General features: G+C 39.2%; 1 protein-coding gene and 1 non-coding gene across 5 annotated transcripts in view; both read left to right on the plus strand.

Annotated features, from left to right (window-relative positions):
* AP1G1 (adaptor related protein complex 1 subunit gamma 1) overlaps positions 1-26,741 on the plus strand; it is an 80,773-nt gene that overhangs the window by 36,974 nt on the left and 17,058 nt on the right. For 2 of the 4 annotated variants that reach the window (XM_511092.7, XM_054669536.2), the window contains exons 5-17: positions 1,455-1,551; positions 3,008-3,084; positions 7,123-7,218; positions 7,977-8,057; positions 8,255-8,353; positions 11,129-11,184; positions 13,786-13,899; positions 16,547-16,687; positions 18,810-18,864; positions 22,377-22,499; positions 22,726-22,815; positions 24,345-24,472; positions 26,025-26,129. In XM_511092.7, coding sequence (XP_511092.2) covers positions 1,455-1,551; positions 3,008-3,084; positions 7,123-7,218; positions 7,977-8,057; positions 8,255-8,353; positions 11,129-11,184; positions 13,786-13,899; positions 16,547-16,687; positions 18,810-18,864; positions 22,377-22,499; positions 22,726-22,815; positions 24,345-24,472; positions 26,025-26,129 — 1,262 coding nt within the window. The remainder of the gene's footprint in view (positions 1-1,454; positions 1,552-3,007; positions 3,085-7,122; positions 7,219-7,976; positions 8,058-8,254; positions 8,354-11,128; positions 11,185-13,785; positions 13,900-16,546; positions 16,688-18,809; positions 18,865-22,376; positions 22,500-22,725; positions 22,816-24,344; positions 24,473-26,024; positions 26,130-26,741) is intronic. The other 2 variants (XM_016930134.4, XM_063797406.1) reach the window with 1 other exon arrangement.
* On the plus strand, positions 14,220-14,305 carry LOC112205950 (small nucleolar RNA SNORD71). Its single transcript, XR_002940084.1, has one exon. It is a non-coding gene; the product is annotated as a small nucleolar RNA SNORD71 (small nucleolar RNA).

A 26,741-nucleotide genomic window follows, 5' to 3' on the forward strand; every position in this document is an offset into this window, starting at 1 on the left:
AGTGTATGGAATTTAGAAGTCCAAGAAATGAACATAAACTGTGATCTGTTTGGCATTTACTGTGCCTCTCTATTAATGGTTTGGGAAAGAGGCATTGAAAAGGCCAAGCCATTTCCCAGGATGATATGCAGTTAATGATGGCTGCAAACAAAGTTAAATTATTTTCTTAATTTGTAAGCTGGTCCTTTTTCTTAAAGAATATGTGAGCTACTCTTGTTCAGAAAGCTCATTGTCATATTAAAATGAAACATTCCTGCAGGTTAGAAAAAAAAGATAGGCTGGGCATGGTGACTCATGCCTGTAATCCCAGCACTTTGGGAGGCCAAAATGGGTGGATCACAAGGTCAGGAGATCAAGACGATCCTGGCTAACATGGTGAAACCCCGTCTCTACTAAAAATACAAAAAAAATTAGCCGGGCGTGGTGGCGGGCGCCTGTAGTCCCTCACCTGGAGGCTGAGGCAGGAGAATGATGTGAACCCAGGAGGCGGAGCTTGCAGTGAGCCGAGATTGCGCCATTGCACTCTAGCCTGGGCGACTGAGCGAGACTCCGTCTCAAAAAAAAAAAAAAGAAAAGAAAAGAAAAAAAGATATTTTTTCCTCCCAAATATAACATGGATGGAATTAGCAGAAATTTTTTTTGTTAATATATCTAAACTTTTATGGTATTTGACTCAAACATATAGTAGTTATAGTTACTTTGGGGGATATACAAAAATCAGTGTTTAAATGTACTTTTATTTTCCAGTGAACAAGCTAGTAAAACCATCTTTTCTTTAGTAGAGACTAAGTATTTTTCAAATGATTTTCTTGATGTCAGTAGAGTCATTTGAGGGCCACATAGATACTATTAAACATAACAGTAGATTTATAGCATTTACAGTATATATCTTTCAGTTGTGTGATGTTTTTATAGGCTGTTAGTCATCTTACTCAGAGGTATGATTATCACAGATTGAGATTATCTATTTTTACTTCCTTAAAACTCCACATAAGTTATGTTTAACTTTTTGATAAATTCATATTAACCATACATAGTCTAATGTAGAAAGTTTTTGCCTACTTGTCTAGCAATATATTAACAAAGGGAGAGGTGAACTAGAAGATCTCTTTAATATAATAGTATAAACTGGAACTTCCCAACCAGTTAATAAATAATTTTCTCTCCTCTTAATTTTTTTTAAATAGAGGCAGGTTCTTACTGTGTTGCCCAGGCTGTTCTCAAACTCCTGGGCTCAAGTGATTCTCCTGCCTTGGGGCTCCCAAAGTGCTGGATTATAGGAGTGGGCTATCACTGTGTCGAGCCATAAATCTAATATCTAACCTCTTCCTTCTTTATTTTTCTAGTAGATGAACTAGTTGGTGAGATTTTTGTGTTGGTGGTTTTTTAATAAGATTGGTTGCCCTGGCATAATTGAAATAAACCTTTTGTTCTTTTCTTTTATTTTTTTATAGGCAGCACTGTGTGCTGTTCATGTCATCAGGAAAGTTCCTGAACTTATGGAGATGTTTTTACCAGCAACAAAAAATTTATTGAATGAGAAGAACCATGGTAATGTAATTTGGATGTATTCATGAAGTATTGAGGGAGAAAGGGAAAGAGAAAAGGCTTAAGGCTATGTTAGTCCTGTGTCTCTCAGAACAGTGGAGTCGCCTTTCTGCTGTGCCTTAGACACTTTTCCAGGAAGGTCTGGTCTGACAAGTCTTTCCACTCACATATCCTAGTTTTATATTAAGAGATTGATTCCTTCATAGTAAACTTATCTTTCATCCCTGGTCCTCTTTTACTTTATTAAAAATATTAAGTTATTAATATTTAGTGTAATATACAAATGAGCCTACCTATAATTTTCATGTGTAAAATCCTTTGATTTCTTGCCTATTTTACAATAAAAGAAAAAATTCCATTATCATGTGGTAGGAGTATAAGATTTGTGCGGCTGGGCGTGGTAGCTCATGCCTGTAATCCCAGCACTTTGGGAGGCCAAGGTGGGCAGATCATTTGAGCTCAGGACCAGCCTGGGCAACAAAGTCAGAACCCATCTCTGTAAAAAATACCAGAATTAGCTGGGTGTGATGGCACATGCCTGTGGTCCCAGCCACTCAGGAGGCTGAAGTGGGAGGATGGCTTGTACCTGGGATGCAGAAGTTGCAGTGAGCCAAGATTGTACCACTGCACTCTAGCCTGGGCTACAGAGCCAGACCCTGCCAGACTCAAAAATTGTGAGAATTCTTTTGGGTTATTTCTGACAGAAGCTTGTATTAGGTACTCAGAATCTTTATATAAAACAGAGGAATTAAATGGAATGTGACTGTTCTTTTCCCAAACATTTTATTTTTATTTGAAGTCAGTGAAATAAGTTCTGAATAAAGAAAATTCATGTGGCTTAAATGCTAAGAGGAAAAATTGTATGGTATATTTAATTTGACAAATTCAGTGCTGTGCCCAGAATGCTCAAAATATACTTGTTGAACAACTGAATTATTTGGAGCACGTATTTATTACTTAGTGAAAAGCATTGTGAGATTGTTTTTACTGACTCTGGAGCAATTAAACTTACTTTGTCATCCAAAGTTTTCTCAGAGTTTTGATGCGTTTTATCTGGAAATGTAAAATCTTACTAAGATTTTTGCCTCTTGAATTATCTGTTAGTACTCAGATAATAGCTTACTGATTAAGTATAGAACAGATCATACCTAGCTTGCATTGTGTGTTTTTATGGATATTCTCAGATGGAGAGACATATGTATTGGTCGTCACTTTTTAATAATTATTTTGATCACATAATTGTTGAAAACATTCCGATTTTACCAACTTGGCCAGTTTTAAATCAGGCATCTATTAAGTTCCTCCTTTGTATTCACTTCAATGCTTAGATTCTTTGGGGGATTACAAAGCAAAAGTAGCAACTATCCTTTTGGAATTGACCTTCAGGAACTCAAAGTCCTGTTCTATAAAATTGAATAATAGGCCTCATTTTTAGTTTTCCTTTGATCTTTTCTTTCAGGTGTCCTCCACACATCTGTAGTCCTCCTCACAGAAATGTGTGAGCGAAGCCCAGACATGCTTGCGCATTTCAGAAAGGTAGGTGCCATTCTGTATGCCTAAGCCTTTCTTGATTGAAAAATGATTTTCCTGAAAAGTACATGATTTTCTTCTTATTTTTTTTTTGAAAGCAAGCTATGGATCTGAATAAGGGATTTAACTAGCCCTGCTATGCAATTGGCCTGGAAGCCAGATTTAGGCATATAAGTGAGAACTAGCACTAGTATTGTGTTTTCCCTTTCATAATAGAAGTCTTCTCTCATTGTTGGCAGACACACCAATCTCATGTGTTTTATCTGCTGTTTTCACATTTGAGTCAAGAAACATAATCTGAGGTCAAATTAGAAATAGGAGTTTTGTGTGTGTTGTTTTTTTTTTTGAGATGTAGTTTTGCTCTTTTTGCCCAGGCTGGAGTGCAATGGCGCGATCTCGGCTCACTGCAACCTCCTCCTCCTGGGTTCAAGCGATTCTCCTGCCTCAGCCTTCCTTGTAGCTGGGATTACAGGTGCGCGCCACCATGCCCATCTAATTTTTGTATTTTTAGGAGAGTCGGGGTTTCACCATGTTGGCCAAGCTGGTCTTGAACTCCTGACCTCAGGTGATCAGCCCGCCTCAGCCTCCCAAAGTGCTGGGATTACAGGTGTGAGCCACTGCTCCTGGCCTGTTTTTTTTTTTTTTTTTTTTTTAAGGCAGGAATTTCTTTTCTTTTCTTTTCTTTTTTTTTTTTTTTTTTTTGAGACGGAGTCTTGCTCTGTCGCCCATGCTGGAGTGCAGTGGCGCGATCTTGGCTCGCTGCAAGTTCCGCCTCCCGGGTTCATGCCATTCTCCTGCTGCCTCAGCCTCCCAAGTAGCTGGGACTGCAGGTGCCTGGCACCACGCCCGGCTAATTTTTTGTATTTTTAGTAGAGTCAGGGTTTCACTGTGTTAGCCAGGTTGGTCTCGATCTCCTGACCTCGTGATCCACCCGCCTCAGCCTCCCAAAGTGCTGGGATTACAGGCGTGAGCCACCGCGCCCAGCTCTTTTCTATTTTTTAAGGTTAAAACTAAAAATTTTTTTATTACTTTTACCCTACTGTTCGTTTTAGGACATTGACTCCTGTGATGGAAGTCTTAGTTCTCTTAAGTACTCCCTTCTCTCTTTTTTTTTTTTTTTTTTTTGTGGCGGAGTTTGGCTCTGTCGCCCAGGCTGGGGTGCAGTGGTGCAATCTTGGCTCACTGCAACCTCCACCTCCTGGGTTCAAGTGATTCTCCTCCCTCAGCCTCCTGAGTAGCTGGGACTACAGGCGCCTGCCACCATGCCCGGCTAATTTTGTTTTGTATTTTTAGTAGAGATGGGGTTTCACCATGTTAGCCAGGCTGGTTCGAACTCTTGACCTCAGGTGATCCACCCGCCTCAGCCTCCCCAAGTGCTGGGATTACAGGCGTGAGCCACCGCACCCGGCCTTTTTTTTTTTTTTTTTTTTTTTAAACTAGTATTTTAAACTGGACATTTCTGTTTCTCCACTTAATTTTAGACTCAGAAGAAGACTGTTCTTTGGGTAGTTACATGCATTGAACTTCCTTTATAGGATGCTGGTCATTCCGTAAATAGAACTCACTTTGTACTTTAGATCTAGTAAGGCTCTAACAGGAGTTCTTTTTTGGCTTTTTTTCCCTTAGATGTTCATGTCTTGATTAAATTATTGTAATATAGTATGAGACCCGTATCTGTCCCTAATGCTTGCTTTGTATGTTTTGTTCCTGTTGTCTGTTTGGAATCCTGCTGTATGTTAGAATGAAAAGGTAAGAATTAACCCTCTTTTAGATGGTGCATGCTGGCATTAGGTCCTTAGTAGCTTTTGTGTATCCATCCACAAATGTGGCTTTTAAAATATACTAATGCTGAAGCTGTGCTTAATACTGTGAGTTATTGTTCTAGCATCTTTGGCTAACTTCCTAGTCTAGTTTTTGTTTTGTCACTTAAACTCCTGACTCCAAAGTCAGCCGTGGATTTCAGTTGCAGCCTTTCCTGAGTTGTAAGCCTTCTTCTCTGCCTTTTCTTTATCTTTACTTGAGAAACTTTGAGCAGTTTCCCAGTGGCTTTGGTGATGGCAATTCCAGATTAGTCTGGAGCTTTGACACAAAATGCTGCTGCTTTTTGAAGTAGATATTTTAGAACCGCATGTGGGTAACCTCATACTTTAAAAAGCTCCGTATGTACTGCTGAGCTTTCAGTTCAGACTTAGAGCTTTTATTTCTCTCTTACCTGTACTTAATCTTACATAGAAGTTTTGGAATATTAAAAGGATTTTGAGGTAGAGTAGTGGGCACCAACTGATTTTCATGGCTGCAGCCTTTCCCTATGTCATCTTATTTTGTTTGTCTTGTCATCAGTTTTAATAACTTGCATTTTTGTCTGAAAAATGAAACTGGGTTCCAAGAATTGTATGCGGAACATTTAGACATTTGTGCTCTGTGTCCCAGGGTAATCTTATGTGATGTGCTGGCCTTTTTGGCAGTGGATAAAACAATTTCTGAATTTAGTAGCCCAAGGAAAAATGACTTTTCCAAGAAATAAACCAGATAAAAAATAACTAGGGTTATATGTAGTACAAAAAAAAGAGACCATTGGGAAGTATGCAAGATAAGGTTGGTAACTACTTGGTCTTCATTTTATTACAAAAATATTGATTTAAAGTGGTTTTAAAAGGTATATTATTATCTCTAATATAACTTTGCCCATAGTTGACAGATTTAATGAATTTACAGATCTCCATGGCTTAGATTTGTCTTATTTGGAGTTGTCCAAAGTAGACTTTTGTTTAGGTGACTTATAAGTTACTTAATTCCAAACTGTTATGGCTCAACTTATTTAAATTCTTACATACTGTGTTTTCTTGTGTTTATAAGTGGCCTTAATGTTTTGAATGCTTTGAGTGCATGCCTTGGATATAGCTTGGCTTTTCATTTCAATCTCGATCCCCTTTTAGGCTTGGGGAGTAGTAGGGAAGGGACAGAGTCTAAATACAGTGAGAAAAAATAACTGAGTTGCAGCAGAGTTGTAGCTAAAATTGCCTGCAAAAGAGATGGAATGCAATTCACTTTGCACACGATTTAACTTAATTTTTGGTCATTAGAGTTGTTTATATAGCTAAAAATTGAGTTTTTACTTGGAAACATAAAAAGTTCCTATTGTGGCAAACCTTTTGTTTTAATATCAAGTAATTGATCAACAGAAATGAAATGAGTGCCAATATTTAAAACATCTTCAGCTTGGCAGTAAAATTGCCTTTACTACGTGTTAGGACTCTTAATGGATAAAGTAAAGGAAGGACAGGAAGGAAATTCCTGATTATAAGGAATGTATAGTCTCATTGAAAAGACAAGAAAACAGGCCATAAAGCCATATATATAAATAAGTCCTGAAATTTAAAAAAATTGTATCATAGGAGTTAAGAATAGGAAGAGGAAATTATTCATGGCCTTGATATCTCTTAAGATGAAAGATGTAATTTTTTCATGTGTCTTCCATTTGATTACCGTATTACTATTGTCAGCTTTGGTATTCCTTGTTGTTTGTTGGAAAAGGGTATAACTCTTCTATCTTAAGAGAAGAGATTTTTTTCTCTATTTGAGGTTGTATGTTTTAAAGCTATAATTTTAATAAGATCACTAGTTGTATTTTGGTATGATGACATGTTACATGCAAATGTTTGAATGGATGAAAACTGAACATGTTTTTGCCACCTAGGCTTGTCAAGTTCTACAGAACTAGAAATGCGGTATGCCCCATAGGCATCTGTTTTACCTGGTTCCCATAGGCTTTCTGACCCAATATTATTTGTAATATCTTTACATATAACTCTTGCATAAACAAGTCTGGTTTGGTTTTATCCAGATAAAATACATACTACTTCTTGAATATTGCCCTAAGTTACTCCTAAGTTTATCAAACATCTACAATACACTAGTATATTAAATCAGTAGAATTTGCTTGGATTGGGACCCTTACACCCTTTTTCTAAACCAAAGGACCTGCTTATTCATGAGACATTCTTCAATATTCAGTGTTTTTTGATGCATCTTTCTTCTCTGCAGCTTGTGCCCCAATTAGTTCGTATTTTAAAGAACCTCATCATGTCCGGATATTCACCAGAACATGATGTTTCTGGTATCAGTGACCCCTTTTTGCAGGTGAGGTTGAAAGAACGTTTTAAATAAATGTTATATGAATTTAATATCTTTAAGTAGACAATTTCCTTCCTCTTAAGTTTGTGTTGAGTAGAAATTTGATAGTTAATTGATTAATTATATTAATGAATAGTGACACAATTCTATATTAGATTAAGAGGATACAATTACAGGTCTTGCTCTGTCACTTAGGCTGGAGTGCAGTGGCACAATCTTGCCTCACTGCAGCCTCGACCTCCCAGGGTCAAGTGATCTTCCCAAGTAGCTGGGATTTCAGGTGCATGCCACCATGCCCGGCTCATTTTGTATATTTTGTAGAGACAGGGTTTTGCCATGTTGCCTAGGCTGGTCTCAAACTCCTGGACTCAAGTAGCCCGCCCGCCTCAGCCTCTCAAAGTACTGGGATTACAGGCAAGAGCCACTGTGCCCCACTTCAAATTATAGTTTTAATAGTCAAAATCATTTATTATTTGAATTATTTAATATAGCTCTGCAGGTGGTAGTATCTGGTAGTATCCTTTAGCTGTGAAGTACTGAAGTGTGGGTTGTTTTATAATAACTTTATTAGATGTAGAAGCATATATAGCTTCTCTAAAGAAAATGTTTTCAATTCTTCTGTTTGATTTTTGACTATTTCTGATATGAATAAATGGTTCCAAATGAATTTCTAAGACTTCATTTAGTTATTTGAATTTCATACCAAGTGAGATTTCTTTGTGTGAGACATAATTTGTTGACACCTCTCATCTTTTGCACGTTAGGTACGAATTTTGCGGTTATTAAGAATTTTAGGACGAAATGATGATGATTCAAGTGAAGCTATGAATGATATATTAGCACAGGTGAGTAGACCAAACATATTAAATATATATTTATTTTAGTTTCGCTGGGAGTAGAATGATTATGGTTATATGGAGCAGTTTTTATTTGTGTTTCCTCATTCATAGCTGTAATCACAAAATGCCTCTTGTTACCTGTGAATATTTTTTGGGAGCATTGTTTTTATCACTTATGTACCGCCCTCCATATGTCTTTTCAGGTTGCCACTAATACTGAGACTAGTAAAAATGTAGGAAATGCTATTCTTTATGAAACGGTTTTGACTATCATGGACATTAAGTCAGAGAGTGGATTGCGAGTAAGTCTTTTTGAGTCTTTTCTTCCCCCGCTAAATGTTTCACTTAGAATGGTTGACTTGGACTTCAGTACTTCAGAATTGTATTCCATTTGGAACTCGACTTTAAGAAAGAATGATGCAAAATGTGGAATGCTGGATTTTTGGTATCTGAAATATTCCTTCCCACTGAAGGCTTAACATTGATTATAATAAACTTTGGGAGATCTCAGGTGTAGCAATATAGTAAATATATTTGTCTTATCATTGGTGACATTAAGCTTGATCATTTGGTTGAGATGGTGTCTGCTGGGTCTGTCCACTGTAAAGTCATTATTTTTTCTTTTGTAATTAAAAATATTTTGGCAGATATTTTGAGACTATGTAAACATCCTATTCTCAGATTTTTACCTATCAGCTTTAGTATCCACCAGAGGATCTGGCCCACAACAATTATTAAGATGTATTCTAATGACAATTTTTCATTTCCCTCATTTTTTTCTCATTAATTGGAATTCTTCTATAAAGAGGAGTTATCCCTTCTCCTTCATGAATTTGTTCATTCTATCATTTATTAATATTAGAACTATTAGCCCATAGCCTTGTAAAAAGCAAATTTACTAGAGTATAATATTTGTGTACAGTTCTTTTTGTCTGTAGCATTATAGTATCTAGTTAGATAACCAAAGTAACTTAGGTTAAGTTCTTTTCTTCTCCCCACCTCTCAAACAGAATGGTAACATACCATATATATTGTTCGCACCATACTTTGTTCACCTAACATTATCTTGGAGCCACTTCCAAATTCATGCATAGAGATAAGTCGTGTTCTTTTTTTCTTAATTGTGATAAAATATATATAACATAAAATTAACCATTTTAAGCATTTTTAAGTGAACAGTTCAGTTAGTACACTCATCTTGTTGTGTAACCAGTTCTATAGTTTATCTCCATAACTTTATTGTGTTCTTAAAGTCTGTATCCATTAAACAATAACTCTCCATGCTGTAACTATCTCTAGTCCCTGGCAACCACCATTCTACTTTCCGTCTGTGAATTTGACTACTCTCAGGTGCCTCTGAAGAGATATAAGAAAAAAACCCAAAATGTTTTTTCTACTTTTTACTCTCTACTCTCACACAATCATTCAACAGTTCACTTCTTTTTTGTTTTGTTTTAGTGACAGGGTTTCTCTCTGTTGCTCAGGCTGATCTTGAACTCCTGGCCTCAAGCAATCTTTCCACCTCAGCCTCCCGAGTAATGTGAGCCATCATGTCCAGCTCCAGCATTTCACTTCTGACGCCATATGTGTTGGGGCTATTTCCCTATACATCAAGCAGTTTTCTGGTGAATACCAGCTGGGTATCCTCTAATTGAATTCAATTCTGACACTGTCTCCCTGGAGATAAGGTGTCACATCCCACAGTTTGAGGGCTCAGTCCCAGAAGACTGACCCCCCGCCGCCCCAACTTCAGCTGCCACTCCCAAGCTCAGATTGTGACCTGTGCTTCTGACCAACCAGTTGTAAGTCAGGGTTCCCACAACCCCCTCCTCAGTTTTGGTTAGTTTGCTAGAGTGGCTCACAGAACTCAGGAAAACACTTTACTTATGCTTGCTGGTTTGTTATAAAGGATATAGATGAACAGCCAGATGGAAGAGATGCATAGGGCAAGGCATGTGGGAAGGAGTTGGAAGCTTCCATACCCTCTCCAGATGTGCCGCCCTCCAGGAAGCTCCACATGTTCAGCTATCTGGAAGCTCCTCTGAACCCTGTCCATTTGGGATTTTTGGAGGCCTCATTACACAGACATGATTGATTAAATCATCGGTGATCAGCTTAAACTTCAGCATCTCTCCCCTCCCCAAGGTTGGGGGATGAGACTGAAAGTTCCAGTCGTCTAATATCATGGTTGTTCCCCTGGCAACCAGTCTCCATTCTGAGGCTATCTTAGGAGCCCATTGAGAGTCATATCATTAGAACTAAAGATGCTGTCACATAGGAAATTCCAAGGGATTTAGGAGTTGTATGCCAGGAAACAGGGACAAAAACCAGATATGTATTTCACCATATCACAGTACCTCATATAAGTGGAATTGTTCAGTTTTTATCCTTTTGAAAAGCAGATTATCTTATTTCATTTAACATAATGTCTTCAAGGTTGAACCATGTGTCAGAATGCATTCTGTCTTAATGGCTGCGTGACATTCCATTGCATGGGTGTGCCATAGTATAATTAGCAAATTTGCTATTAACGGAGTTTTAGGGTATCTCCTATCATTTGCAGTTATCAGTAGTGCCACAGTAGACTTTTGTCTATATGTACAGTTGTTTGTCAGATCAATTCCTAAAAGTGAAATTGATAAAACAGGGAATATATATTCATTTTAAATATAGTTATTGCCAGATTTCCCTCTAAAGAGGCTGTACTAATATCATTCTTCCACTGACAAAACACTGTCAAAGCATTAAAACAACCTTCCAAAACTTACCTTTAGAATATGATTTTAAGAGTTTGCCTTTAGATTTTTTCCTTTTTTTTTTTTTTTTGAGACAGAGTCTTGCTCTGTTGCTCCGACTGGAATACAGTGGTATGATCTTGACTCACTGACCTGGCGATCCACCGGCCTTGGCCTCCCAAAGTTCTGGGATTACAGGCGTGAGCCACCGCACCCAGCTCCTTTTTTTTTTTTTGCTAGCAGTCTGTGAAGCACCAGAGGTCATGAAGTGATCCTTTAAACTCAGGGAACAATATAAAACTTCCATTTTCCTAAATTTCGACCTATGCTGTTTCTCTTTAGGTCCTAGCCATAAATATCCTGGGTCGTTTCTTATTGAACAATGACAAGAATATTAGGTAAGTTAACTGAAATATGTCTTTTATCTTGGATATTATAAGCCCAGTATTTTAAGAGCGATTCTGCTCAAGATCATACATGTATTAAGTCACATATCTAGAACTTTTAGCTCAGAATTTTTATGTTTTTCTGGTCTTAAAACACTGTTTTGTGAAGAACTTGAGGATTTATCTCATGGCATATATTCCTATTTGTTCTGTAAATCAGGAGTCAGCAAAATTTTTCTGTAAAGAGTCAGATGGTAAATATTTTAGGCTTTGTGGGCCATGGAGTCTTTGGTAACTACTCACCTCTGCCCCTTAGCATGAAATTAGCCATAGATAATATGTAAATGATGAGTGTGTCTGTGTTCAATAAATTGATTTATTTACATCAAACTTGGGAGCTAGTATGAAAAAAATATTTTGATGTACAAAAACAGCAGAGAGCTGGGTTTTACAGGTGGGCTGTAGTTTGTTGACCCCTGCTCTAAATTAAGAAATATGTAACATTTCAGGTAGCAAATCTGGAATGTCTTTGTGAACTCTAGCTAGTTTTTTAGGTAAATGAATTGATCAGTATTATCTTTTATTTTGTTATTTTCCTGTATGTAGTACGTATTCCTGCTTACCTGTTTTTCTAATCAGGAAAAATTTTTCTTGTATTAAACATGAAAAGATGTAGAAGCTAGGCGTAGTGGCTCACCCCTGTAATGCCAACACTTTGGGAGGCAGAGATGGGTAGATCATGAGCCCAGGAGTTCGAGACCAGCCTGGGCAACATGGCAAAACTCCATCTCTACAGAAAAATACAAAAATGAGCCAGGTGGCTTGGTGATGTGCACCTGTAGTCCCAGCTACTCAGGAGGCTGAGGTGGGAGGATCACCTGAACCCAGGAGGTTAAAGCTGCAGTGAGCTGTGATCATGCCACTGCATTCCAGTCTAGGTGACACAGAGAGACCCTGTTTTTTTTTTTTTTCTTTTTTTTTTTTTTTTTTGAGATGGAGTTTCGCTCTTGTTGCCCAGGCTGGAGTGCAGTGGCACAATCTTGGCTCACTGCAACCTCCGCCTCCCGAGTTCAAGCGATCCTCTTGCCTCACCCTCCCGAGTAGCTGGGTTTACAGGCGAACGCCACCACGCCCAGCGAATTTTTTTGTATTTTTAGTAGAGACGGGGTTTCACCATGTTGGCTGGGCTGGTCTTTAACTTCTAACCTTAGGTAATCAGCCCACCTTGTCCTCCTGAAGTGCTGGGATTACAGGCGTGAGCCACCACACCTGGCCGAGACCCTGTTTCAAAAAAAAAAAAAAAAAAAGATGTGGAAATAATTATTGTGGCACCCTGAGTTATCTTCTCCTTCTAAAGAACACTTGGATTGCCGGGCGTGGTGGCTCACACCTGTAATCCAGCACTTTGGCAGGCTAAGGTGGGAGGAATGCTTGAGCCCAAGAGTTTGAGACCAGCCTGGGCAACATAGTGGGGGACCCCATCTCTATTAAAAAATAAATACATAAATAAAATGTTAAAACACTAACATACTAAGTTAAATACTTGGATTTTAAACTCAAATTTTTATAGATACAGTTTTGGTACTAGATCAAACAAAAGCAGAGAAAACTCACATGTTAAAAGTAAAATTGCATTTTGGGGCAAAGGCAGCCTTAAAAGACATATTATATGCTCTTTTTGTTTCACTATTTGGAAAACTTTTAAAGAATTGAGTCAGTCACTTCTATTTATTTTATATTTTATATTTAATTTAATTTAATTAATTTATTTTTTTTTGAGACAGAGTCTTGCTCTGTCGCCTAGGCTGGAGTGCAGTGGCACGATCTCCGCTGACTGCAAGCTCCACCTCCCGGGTTCACGCCATTCTCCTGCCTCAGCCTCCTGAGTAGCTGGGACTACAGGTGCCTGCCACCACGCCCAGCTAGTTTTTTGTATTTTTAGTAGAGACAGGGTTTCACCATGGTAGCCAGGGTGGTCTTAATCTCCTGGCCTCTTGATCCGCCCACCTGGGCCTCCCAAAGTGCTGGGATTATAGGCATGAGCCACCGCGCCCAGTCCCAATTTTATTTTTTTTTGAGACAGAGTCTCGCTCTGTTGCCCAGGCTGGAGTGCAGTGGCATGATCTCAGCCCACTGCAACCGCAGCCTCCCAGGTTCCAGCAATTCTCATGCCTCAGCCCCTCGAGTAGCTGGGACTACAGGCACATAACACCCATGTGCCCAGCTACTTTTTATATTTTTATTAGAGATAGTGTTTCACCATGTTGGCCAGGCTGGTCTTGAACTCCTGACCTCAGGTATCCACCTGCCTCGGCCTCCCACAGTGCTGGAATTACAGGTGTGAGCCACCATGCCCGGCCTACTTTTAGAAGTTTAAATGGACTTGACCATGAATACAAATCTAAAATCCAAAGCACCTCCTGGTTGCCACTATTTTAGATTATGGTATCGCTTATACCTTTGAAATGTTACTTTTATGTTCACTAACTTTCTTTTAAATAAAAATGTATGCTTTCTCTTATCCATTAGACGTCTTTCTTTTTATTTTTTAAACGGAGAAAAACTATCCTGAATTTTACATTTTAACTGTTATTTTGCAACTGTTTCATCCAGATATGTGGCTCTGACATCTTTGTTGAAGACTGTACAGACAGATCATAATGCAGTACAGAGGCACAGAAGCACAATTGTGGACTGTCTTAAAGATTTGGATGTCTCAATAAAACGGTAACAAACTGAGAGCCTTTCTCAGTCTAGTGTTTTTGGTAAATTGAGTGACAGATTATTGATAGCTCTATGCCGCTGCCATGTGATACTTTGTTTTCAGAGCAAGAGTGTTGACATTTATGTATTTAGTCATTGTGTTCACAGATGGACTCTGCTCAGTGAATCCTTTTTTTAGAAAGGATTGGCAGGGAGAAGTTTAGGTTGTTAAGGAGGCCAATAAGAATACTTAAGTGCACACTGAAGTTGTCCTAGGCTCTTTGATAAATACAACAGGCACAGATAAGCTAGGCAAAAGTTTACCTAATGGAGGTACTGTGCTTTGTGTGTTGGAGGATGAAAGTACGGAGTGATCCATCGGCTAAGTGTCTTATCACAATGCTGACACTCAAATTGCTGACAGCACACGTTTTTCACAGTACTTACGCCCCAGGATCCTGAAGGCAGCATATTGCTTAGAACAGTGTATCCTGAAATGACTGTTAGGCAGCAGGTAGCACTCTCAAAAAGCATAAATCTCTTCCCTCAGTGGAGTAATTCTACTGGATGTCTTCTTAGAACTCTAGATGTTTGTAGAATATGTAGAACTTAGCTAAAGTTGGCCTCTGAACTTTGGTTGTATGTTCAAATCTAGAACAAAGTATATTTAAAGTGATCTCTGAAACCATTCAGTTAACAAACATTTATTGATGGTGAGTTCCTTTGATTTGCACAGAACAGGTACAAATAAAAGGTGCTAAGTGCTTGAGCAATCTAAAGATAAGACCTAAACTTAATAACACCAACTTTTATATAGTGCTTTGCAAAAGATTTTATAAGTACCCTCTCAGTGGGTTCTCAGAGCAAGCCAATGAGAGAGCCTAAGCAACTACTACTATCCCTAATTAACAGATTAGTTAAAATTCGGTCCCATGGGGATCAAATGACTTAACCTAAACCTTAATCCTTGTAAGGGGCAGTCCTGGGAATAGATATTAGCCTTCTGACTCTTTTTGTGTTGTTTCTCTCTAGCTCATTACTGGGCTGTGAATTTCAAAAAAAGTGAAACTTGTGTCTCTTTGAAAGGATATATAACAGTAAGAGCTTAGACTCTGGAGCCAGACTGCTTCATTTCATTTTCTGACTCTGCCTTTAATAGACTGGGTCAAATTACTTAAACTTTCAGTGCCTCAATTGCCTCATAAGTAAAATACAGATAGAAGGGCAACCACTTCATAGGGTTATGCAGGATAAATTGAATTAATATATGTAAATTACATAAGCACCCTATAAAAGTTATTATATCTAAGGATTGAATGTTTTGCTACTTACATGTTAGCTAAGATGAAAGTGTCCCCTGCTCGTTAATTTTTTTTTTTTTTTGGAGACGGAGTCTTGTGTCGCTCAGGCTGGAGTGTGGTGGCGCAACCTCGGCTCACTGCAACTTCCGTCTCCTGAGTTCAAGCGATTCTCCTGTCTCAGCCTCTCAAGTACCTGGGATTACAGGCGCCTGCCACCACACCCGGCTAATTTTTATATTTTTAGTAGAGACAGGGTTTTGCCGTATTGGCTAGGTTGGTCTCGAACTCCTGACCTCAGGTGATCTGCCTGCCTTGGCCTCCCAAAGTGCTGGGATTACAGGCGTGAGCCACTTGTGCCCAGCCTAAATTGTTACTTTTGAAAGTCAGTGTACATACAGTGTTTGATATTATTGACCAAGTATGGAAAGATGCATATAGCAACCTTACAGCTTTTACATGTTAAACATTCCTATTTTTAACTTCATTGCCAACTTTGAATAGGCAGTTATAGAAACTCTTATTTGTCCTCATAGCACATGCCACTTTTTTTTTCCTTCTCATGGCCCTCATTTTCCCTTTGAATTTTTTTTTTTTTTTTTGAGACAGAGTCTCACTCTGTTGCCGAGGCTGGAGTGCCTCACCTCACTGCAATCTCTGTCTCCTGGGTTCAAGCAATTCTCCTACCTCAGCCTCCCTAGTACCTGGGACTACAGGCGCCCACCACCATGCCCGGCTAATTTTTGTATTTTTAGTACAGAAGTGCTTTCACCATGTTGGCCATGCTGGTCTCAAACTCCTGACCTCAGGTGATTGGCCCGCCTTGGCCTCCCAAAGTGGTGAGAAAACAGGTGTGAGCCACCATGCTCGGCCTTGAATTTGTTTTTAATTTGAATTTTCTGCATACCTTTTGACATAAACTATATTACATCATGTTTGGACAGAGTGGGGTGTAATAAAAGTAGAATATGGTGACTTAACATGTCACATTTTTAAGGAATGAGGCAGATAGGTATTATTATTGGGTAATACGTTTATTTGTTGCCCCTCTTTTTGAGACTCTCAGGTATTCTAACTTCCACCTTTGTAGAACAGCCTGTTGAACCCAAGCTGCATGTTTGGACATTAGTGGTATATCTCGTAGGGACTTTTGAAGAAGAATATTGCATGAAGATTCAAAATATCAAAACTAACTTTGATTACATAAGAATACACCTCCTTGGTTATTTTGTGTGCAAAGATTGGGATCACAAGATCGTGCAAGGACGTTAGCACATCTGGCAGTACTTGGTGTTCACAGAGTGCATACCTGGGTCTTTGTTTCATTTCCACTATAAATTTCTTAACTGTTTTTAATTTTTCCCTTCTGCAAGGCGTGCAATGGAATTGAGTTTTGCCCTGGTAAATGGGAATAATATCCGAGGCATGATGAAAGAATTACTTTATTTTCTGGATTCGTGTGAGCCAGAATTTAAAGCAGACTGTGCATCTGGAATCTTTCTTGCTGCAGAAAAGTAAGATTTAATTTTTACCTTTATTGGTAAAGTCTGCTTGGAACTTTTGGAAGTGTCTTTAAAACATGGGGAGGGGGCTGGGCGCGGTGGCACACGCCTGCAGTCTCAGCAGTTTGGGAGGCCAAGGCAGGTGGATCATGAAGTCAGGAGTTCGAGACCAGCCTGGCCAACATAGTGAAACCCTGTCGCCACTAAAAATACAAAAATTTGTTGGGCCTGGTGGCACGCGCCTGTAGTCCCAGCTACTCGGCAGGCTGAGGCAGGAGAATCACTTGAACCTGGGAGGTGGAGGTTGCAGTGAGCCAAGGTTATGCCACTGCACTCCAGCCTAGGTGACAGAGCAAGACTCCATCTCAAAAACAAACAAAAAAATGGGGAAACTACTGTAAATATGTTTAAAACACATAACATTTATTTCAAACCCTCAATTATAAATTAGCTTGGAGAAGGCTATTATAGCCAGCATTTAAATATGCTGAGACCAAAAAAATTTCACACTTTTATGAAATCTTCTCCTTTATCTCTTCTTTAACCTCTCATCTATGATGCTGGTTTTTTTTTGTTTGGGGTTTTTTTGAGACAGGGTCTCACTTTGTCACCTAGGCTGGAGTGCAGTGGCACAGTCTCAGCTCACTGCAACCTTGACCTCCCAGGTTCAGGGGATCCTCCTGCCTCAGCCCCCCAAGTAGCTGGGACCATAGGCTTACGCCACCACACCCTGCTAATTTCTGGGTTTGTTTTTTTCTTTTTGTAGAGATGGGGTTTCGCTATGTTGTCCAGGCTGGTCTCGAACTCCTGGACTCACGCGATTCGCCTGCCTCAGCCTCCCAAAGTGCTAGGATTACAGGCATCAGCCACCACACCTGGCCTGTGATGCTGTTTTAATAAAGGCAATAGAACAGTTACAGCACCTGAATTGCAGCTCTATGCGGAATTTTGAGGAAGTACCTTATGATTTTAGTAGTACAGCTATTCTTTCTCTTCTTTCCACTCTGAATTTAAGGAAACAAGTTTTTAGTCCAAATGTTGTTGTCTTGGTCTGAAAACAGTCCCTTTTCTTCTTTCTTCTTTATCATCTCCTGCCCTGACTGAATGATTCATTTTCTCTGAAACTGAAAACAAATCTCATTTCTCAGCTTAGCAACTCTTATTGCAATCTTATGGGAAACATCTGAGTTTGACTATGTACCCTCTTTTTTTTTTCTTTAATTTTAGAAACGGAGTCTTGCTCTGTCACCCAGGCTGGAGGGCAGTGGCCCAGTCATAGCTTACTGCAGCCTGGACTTCTGGGCTTAAGCCATCCTTCTGCCTCAGCCTCCTGAGTAGCTGGGACTGTAGCTGCAAATCATCATGTGCCACTAATTTTTTAATTTTAATTTTGTAGAGATGGGGTCTTGCTATGTTGCCTAGGTTTGTGTGGAACTCCTGGCCTCAAGCACTCCTTCCTCCTTGGCCTCCCAAAGTACTGGGATTATAGGCATGAGCCACTGAAGTCAGTTGACTGTATACCTTTTTATCACTCTTTGAAATGGCATTTGCTGCTAGATTTGAAGTTGAAATGTTTCCAGATATGTTCACTTATCCAGGGAACCTAGAAAAGACTGTAGGACAGGATTTTCTTCTCTTTTCTTTTCCTTTCTTTTCCTTTCCTTCCTTCCTTTCTTTCTTTTTCTTTTCTTTCTCTCTCTTTTTTGTTCCTTCCTTCCTTCTTTCCTTCCTTCCTTCTTTCCTTCCATCTTCTTTCCTTCTTTCTTTTCTTTCTTCTCTTCTCTTTCTTCCCTTTCTTTTCTTCTGTTTCTTCTCTTTCTTTTCTCTCTTTTCTTTCTCACTGTAGCCTCAACCTCCTAGGCTCAGGCAATCCTCCTACCTCAACCTCCCAGAGTAGCTGAACTACAGGCACCCACCACCACACCCAGCTAATTTTTGTATTTTTTGGTGAAATGGAGTTTCACCGTGTTGCCCAGGCTGGTCTCGAACTCCTGAGCTCAGGTGATCTCCCACCTCGGCCTCCCAAAATGTTGGGATGACAGGTGTGAGTCACCCTGCTTGGGCAGGATTTTCTAGTCACTGAAAACAGTATATTTTACTGGTTCCAAGTGTCCCTTTCCATTGTTTTTTTCAGGTATGCACCTTCCAAACGATGGCATATAGACACAATTATGCGTGTTTTGACAACGGTAAGTCGCTTTTTTCAGACAGCATATACGAAGTGCTGGGATATACTGATGTTATCATGAAGTTTATGTTCTAGTCAGGGAGGTAAGAAATTCACAAGTAAATAGGTAACATTAATGTCAGGAATAAATGCCATGAAGAAAAACCTAAAGCAGCATGGAGGAATATAATGATGGCAGGATAAGGTGGGATATAGGGCAACTGGCCAAGTGTTTTAGATTAGAGTTAGTCAGGGAGGTCTCTCAGAGGAGATAACATTTGAGTAGAGACCTAAGAGACATGAGGTGCAAGCCATGCAGAGATCGTGAGGAATAGTGTACCATACGGAGGGAACACTAAATGCAAAGACCTGAGGTAGGAACAAGCATAGCTTGCTTGGAGAGCAACAGGAAGGCAAGTGAAGCCATAAAGTGAGAGAGGCAGAGAATGGTAGGATGGATGTCAGAGACATAAGCGGAGCCAGACTATGTAGGCCTCATGGGAGCTTGCATTTTATTTTGAATATGTTAGGAAGCCATTGCAGGGTTTTGAATGGCTAAAGTTACTCAGGATTTGAAATCCTGTTTTGGATGGGATCCTTTCTTTGGCATTCTTGCAGAAATTCAGGGTTTCTGTGTTTATTATTCAATTAGTAGGCAAGGATTAGGTATTTAAGAGTAAAAATGAAAGTGTAGTGACATGTAAAGAAAACCATTTCGATTAATTAAGTCACTAGAAGTAGCTACTGTAAAGGAAAAGCCACAAATTTAACCATATTAAAATTTAAAAATTGAATAACAAAAAGGGGAACAGTCTACGATTTAAAAGGCAAATTAACAACTGGGGAAAACATTAACATATGACAGCATATTCATATATTTAATCTATGAATAATTTATAATTAATAGGAAATACCACTCTAATGGAAAAATTGGTATTTGAACCAGCAATTCATGAAGAAAGAAATGGCTAATTAACATTTGAAAAAATTTTCTTATTAAAGAAATAAAGTAAAAGTGAGGTATCATTTTTCACATTTCGTATTTTTTAATCTAATTCCCAGTGTTAGAAAATAGAGAAACAGGCAGTACTCTTCACTTTATGGGAGTATAGGATGATGCCATCTTTTTACTATGCAGTTTGGTAGCGTGTAGGAAAAACCTTAAATTGTACCCTTTGATTCATTAATTCAATTTTTAGGACTTTAGCCTGAAAAAATAATAGGACAAGTACACAAAAATGTGTATGTAAAAGTATTCATCCTAATCTTGTTTATAGTAGGAGAAAACCGGAAACAACTAGTAGTCCCCAAATGGGGATTAAGTAAATTATGAAACATCTATAGGGAGAGAATTATATCATTGAAATTATGACTTATATGTATTTGTTGACTTATGAAATTATGACATATGTATATGTATTTGTTGCTGTGGAATTCTCTCTGGGGCATACTCGTTTTTTAGTTTACTTACAATGAATTAACTTGGTAAAAGGTTAAAAGTTAATAAATTTGATTAGCAAGGGGAAAAATTATAATCTAACAAAATGTAATTAACCTAATGATGAACAGGACATGTTTTCCTAGTTTTCATGAGGCTCAAAAGAAGGGAGAAATTAACACTCCTGAAGGAAAGTGTTTATGAGAATTCAAAAGCTTTTTTTTTGTGCCCCTGATTTTATTTTTCTAACTGACTTGTGTTCTCTTATGATCATGTGATTTGTTTTCTTTAGCCTGTTACGTGCTGGGTTACATTGATATTTGAATGCCTAACCAGCCTTACATACCTGGAATACGTGGTCAGGGTATATTATTCTTTTTATAACTTTGTTGGGTTTGATTTGCTAATATTTTGTTGAGTATTTTTATATGTATATTCATGAGAGAGATTGGCTTATAGTTTTCTCTTATAATGTTGTTTTTGACCCATGTGTTATTTAGAAGTATGTTCTTTTAATCTCCAAATATTTTGGGATTTTTTTGCACCTGTCTTTGTGTTGCAGATTTCTAGTTTAATTCTGTGTGGTCTAAGAACATACTGTCTATGATTTATGTTATTTGAAATTTGTTAAGATATTTTTTATGACCCAGAATATGGTGTTTCTTGGTTCAGTGTAAGTTTGAGAAAAATGTGTATTCTGCTGCTGTTGAATGAAGTAGTCTTATTATACAAGTCCATTAGATCACCCTGATGCTTTCGTGTATTTAATGCACTCTGCTTTAGGGAAGGATGTAAATAAACTATACTGCAAATTACCTGCTTTTTAGCTTCTCACCTTTCCTTTTGATCATTTCCCCAGAATTCTTCCTCTGTCTTTGTGTTTCTTAACAGGAGTGACCTGATAAAACCCTGATCACCTGGCTGTTTTTTTTTTTTTTTTCTTTTTTTTCCTTTCCAAAATACACATGGTTAGGACTGGTCTCAGTCTTACAAATTAAATCTATTGTTCTATTTAGGAATGGGAGATTGACCAAGGTTGGGTGATAAAGTTTTAAACCTTTACATTATTATTATTATTATTATTATTATTATTATTATTATTATTGTTGGTAGTGATGGAGTCTTGCTGTGTGGCCCAGGCTTGTGTCAAACTCCTTGCCACAAGCAGTCATCTTGCTTCAGCCTTCCAAAATGCTGGGATTACAGGTGTGAGCCACTGTGTCCAGCCTTCCTTTTAATTTGGACAAAGAGAAATTTTTTTTTTTTTTTTTTTTGAGACGGAGTCTCAGTCTGTCGCACAGGCTGGAGTGCAGTGGTGCAAACTCGGCTCACTGCAAGCTCGGCCTCCTGGGTTCACGCCATTCTGCTGTCTCAGCCTCCTGAGTAGCTGGGACTACAGGCACCCACCACACGCCCGGGTAATTTTTTGTATTTTTAGTAGAGATGGGGTTTCATCGTGTTAGCCAGGATGGTCTCGATCTCCTGACCTTGTGATCCACCCGCCTTGGCCTCCCAAAGTGCTGGGATTACAGGCGTGAGCCACTGCACCCGGCCTTTGGACAAAGAGAAAATTTTTAAAAATAAAATAAAATTTAAAAATTTAACATATTTAAATAAGACTTTGAAGTTTGAGCTGTTATGAACCTGAGAATTGGAACCAAATTTATCTTTGAGGGTGTTTTGTGGTATTCTTCTTTTAAAAACAATAGTAATGGCTGGGCGCAGTGGCACATGCCTGTAATCCCAGCACTTTGAGAGGCCAAGGCAGGTGGATCACCTGAGGTCAGGAGTTCGAGACCAGCCTGACCAACATGGTGAAACCCCATCTCTACTAAAAATAGAAAAAATTAGCCAGATGTGGTGGCATGTACCTGTAGTCCCAGCTACTTGGGAGGCTGAGGCATGAGAATCGCTTTAACCTGGGAGGTGGAGGTTGCAGTGAGCCAAGATCGCGCTATTGCACTCCAGCCTGGGTGACAGAGCGAGACTTTGTCTCAAAAAAAGAAAGGAAAAAACACACAGTAATAATAATAGCTAACACTTGTTATCATCATTTCTGTGTGTTTCTAGGGGTAATTGTCTGCATTTCCTTTTAGGCAGGAAGTTATGTTCGTGATGATGCAGTCCCCAATTTAATCCAGTTAATAACTAATAGTGTGGAGATGCATGCCTATACTGTCCAGCGCCTGTACAAAGCAATTCTTGGTGATTATTCTCAAGTAAGTACTTCATTCAAGTATTTTAGGGGGTAATTTTACCCTCAATTTTTCTGGTATGTTTTTCTTCTTTTTTTTCCCCCCTCCTCTCTCCCCTTTGGTATGTCTTTATTTCTAACACTCTAGATATGCACAGTTTTGATCTTTATTATGAGATGACCTATGATTTGCATTAAATAACTTTGGAAAAATTGAAGTTCTTGAGAAACGTTGACTTTTCTTTTCACAGCAACCTTTGGTACAAGTGGCTGCATGGTGTATAGGTGAATATGGTGATCTTCTTGTATCTGGCCAGTGTGAAGAGGAAGAGCCTATTCAGGTACTCCTTGTCACTCTTGGTTAAGTGGGGGAAAATAGTGGTTTTGGTTATAGGAGAGTAGTGTTTAATGGGGAGTTGAGGTTGATTCCTTGAAAACTTTTTAGGCCAGGCGTGGTGGCTCATGCCTATAATCCCAGCGCTTTGGGAGGCTGAGATGGGAGCATCGCTTGAGCCCAGGAGTTTGAGACCAGCCTGGGCAACATGGTGAAACTCTGTCTCTGCAAAAGACACAAATATTAGACAGGTATGATGGTGTCTAGTCCCAGCTACTCAGGAGTGAGCCCCTGTCTCAAAAAAAATTTAAAAAATACCCAACTTTTTAAAGAAGCAAATGCTAATTATATTGGAAAACCTGCCATTTTTTGAGATGGAACTTATTGAGCCATTGTGAGGTTTTTTTTTGTTTTTTGTTTTTTGTTTTTTTTTAATAGAGTCTCACTCTGTCACCCAAGCTGGAGTGCCATGGCGGGATCACAATTCACTGCAGCCTTGATCTCCTGGGTTTCAAGCGATCTTCCCACCTCAGCCTCCTGAGTAGCTGGGACTATAGGCAGGCACCACCCTGGCTAGTTTATTCTGTTTTTTTTTGTAGAGACAGGGTTTCACCGTGTTGCCCAGGCTGGTCTTGAACTTCTGGACTCAAGCAATCTGCCTGCCTTGGCCTCTCAAAGTGTTGGGATTAACAGGCGTTGCTGAGTGTGGCGGCTCATGCCTGTAATCCCAGCACTTTGGGAGGCCAAGGCAGGTGGATCATGAGGTCACCTGCAGGGTGGTTAGCCAGACCATCCTGGCTAACACAGTGAAACCCCATCTCTACTAAAAAGTAGAAAAAATTGGCCGGGCGTGGTGGCAGGCACCTGTAGTCCCAGCTACTCGGGAGGCTGAGGCAGGAAAATGGCGTGAACCCGGGAGGTGGAGCTTGCAGTGAGCCAAGATTGCGCCACTGCATTCCAGCCTGGGTGACAGAGCCAGACTCCGTCTCAAAACAAAAAAAACAAAAAAAACACAAAACAGGTGTGAGCCACTTTGCCTGGCCCCATTGTGAGATTTTAAAACCACTTTAGGCCCAAGTCTCTGTCCTAGTGGACTGAATTACTGTTTCTCTTACCCTCTGGCTGGTAAACAAGAAGAAATGAGACATGTATCCGTGTTCTTATTTGCACATTAAAGGACTGGCTTTAAAAGGGAAAATTGTGGCAACAACACTTGAACTCTGTATGTTTTTCTTTTCTTCTTCTGTTTCTGCCACTTGAAGCTCTAATATTGCCTCTCAGCCCCAGTGGTCATTTTTCACTCTTTTTACCCCCACCTGCTCTGGTTGTTAGAACCAGAGCACTTTTTTTTTACCCCCACCTACTCTGGTTGATAGAACAGCTTGGACAGTTACCCTGGCAAAGCACAGGTTGAGTTAGAGGCTTTTGTAACGGTAGGATTGTCTTTCTGGCTGCATCCCCTGACTTGATATCAGATTTAGATGCTTAATCATGCTACTCGTTCTTCATCGTCTTCTTTTTCCTCCTCCTCCTCAGGTAACAGAGGATGAAGTGTTGGATATTTTAGAAAGTGTCCTAATCTCTAATATGTCCACCTCTGTGACACGAGGTTATGCCCTCACTGCCATTATGAAGCTTTCCACTCGATTCACTTGTACTGTAAAGTGAGTATTGAAGAAACATAGGGTGAACAGGTTGTTTTGTAATTAAAAAACAAAAAAAAACCCAAAAAACTTGTTATCATGGAAAATTTCAAGCATAGACAAAACTAGAGAGAATGATAACACAAATTTCCATTACTTATTTCTCCACAGTCACAGTGATCAATTCGTGGTTAATCTTTATTCATCAGCACTTTGTTCCCTCTCATTCTTTTACTCCCTTGTGGATTATTTTGAAGCAGAAAAGTTTAGGGGGTTTTGTTTGTTTGTTGAGACAGGGTCTCGCTCTCTTACCCAGGATGGGGTGCAGTGGCGCCATCATATTTTACTGCAACCTTGAACTCCTGGGCTTAAGGGATCTTCCTGTCTCAGCCTCCAGAGGAGCTGGGACTATAAGTGCACACCATCGTGCCTGGCTAATTTTTACATTTTTTTGTAGAGAAAGTGTTTCGTTTGTTTGCCCAGGCTGGTCTCAAACTCCTGGGCTCAAGTGATCCTCCTGCCCTGACCTCCTAAAGTGCAGGGATTACAGATGTGACCCACTCCACCTGGCCTAAAAGTTACGTTTTTAGAATGAGATTTCTAATACCTTTTTTTTTTTTTCTAAGTTGAGAATCTACTTCCCCACATAAAGGTTTTGGTTTATTTGTATTTTATATTTCATTTTATTTTATGACAGAGTCTTGCTCTGTTGCCAGGCTGGAGTGCAGTGGCATACAATCTCGGCTCACTGCAATCTCCACCTCCAGGGTTCAAGCAATTCTCCTGCCTCAGCCTCCTGAGTAGCTGGGATTACAGGCGCGCACCACCATGCCTGGCTAATTTTTGTATTTTTTGGTGGAGATGGGGTTTCACCATTTTGGCCAGACTGGTCTCGAACTCCTGACCTTGTAATCTGGCCAAGGTTTTGGTTTATTATATTTTGACAAGTCTTAATAGGAATAAAATCATGAATGTTTTGGTGATTAAATCTTTTAATTCTCTTTGCTTTTTTGAATAAAGTAGATTCTCAGGTCACTTTCCCACCCAAGCATATTTAAGGCAAACGTAGTTCTTGTAGTCCTTCTGCTTCACTTTTAAATGTGAAGTCTTATAAAAAATGGTATTGAATTACTTTTAAAATTCTGAACTGGAAGAATTTGGGGTCAACATTTTGAGGCTCTGACCCTTTTATAGATTAAAAAGTATTTAAAAATTATCAAAGAAGAGAATGAACAGTACAAATTTCTTTTGTGGCAAAGTAATAGTTGGTACTTTTGTCTAGCAAAGTTTAGGGAGTGGCATATATATATGTTTTTTCCACACCATCATTGCTACGGAATGGGGATGACATATTTAACAGACAAAAATCTAGTGTTACAATGAGAATAGTATAATGCGAATGTCAGATAAATGGATGAAAGTAAAGTGTTTTGTTTTTGAAGAACTATATAAATTAAGAAAAAATGAGTATTTCAGTATTTTAACCAGAAAATTCTGGCCTATTAAACATTATCTCTGCTTATTTGTGAATTTTCTTTTGGGTATTTTATTTCGTTTGTCATTTTATCTATAGCCGAATTAAGAAAGTGGTTTCCATCTATGGAAGCAGCATTGATGTGGAACTCCAGCAGAGGGCAGTAGAATATAATGCACTTTTCAAGAAATATGACCACATGAGGTGAGCGAAAGAAACTAAGCAATGCGTGTATCTCTTAGCATCCTGACTAAATTGTCATGGTAATCCATAAAGAAGATTCATTCCTTGTGCTTTATTAATTGTTCCTCGTATCCCTATTTAGTTCTAATTGCTTGTCTGCTTCTGTTTTGTCCATCTTCTATTCTGCCTAGTCTCTAAAGAAATAAACTTTCATTCCACCTCCAACCCTTACACTTTTTTTGTTATGGAAAGTTTGCTTTATTTTCTATTTTATTTAGTTAAGAAGTGGGAGGCCGGGCGTGGTGGCTCACGCCTGTAATCCCAGCACTTTGGGAGGCCGAGGTGGGCAGATCACGAGGTCGAGAGATCGAGACCATCCTGGCCAACATGGTGAAACCCCGTCTCTACTAAAAATACAAAAAAATTAGTTGGGCATGGTGGCGCATGCCTGTATTCCCAGCTACTCGGGAGGCTGAAGCAGGAGAATCATTTGAACCTGGGAGGCGGATGTTTCAGTGAGCCAAGATCACGCCACTGCACTCCAGCCTGGCGACAGAGCAAGACTCTGTCTCAAAAAAAAAAAGAAGTGGGAGTTGTATTTTTTCAAGACAAATAATCTCATTCAAATTCTTT

Source organism: Pan troglodytes, chromosome 18 (assembly GCF_028858775.2).
Source record: "Pan troglodytes isolate AG18354 chromosome 18, NHGRI_mPanTro3-v2.0_pri, whole genome shotgun sequence".
In the NCBI taxonomy this organism is placed as follows: domain Eukaryota; kingdom Metazoa; phylum Chordata; class Mammalia; order Primates; family Hominidae; genus Pan; species Pan troglodytes.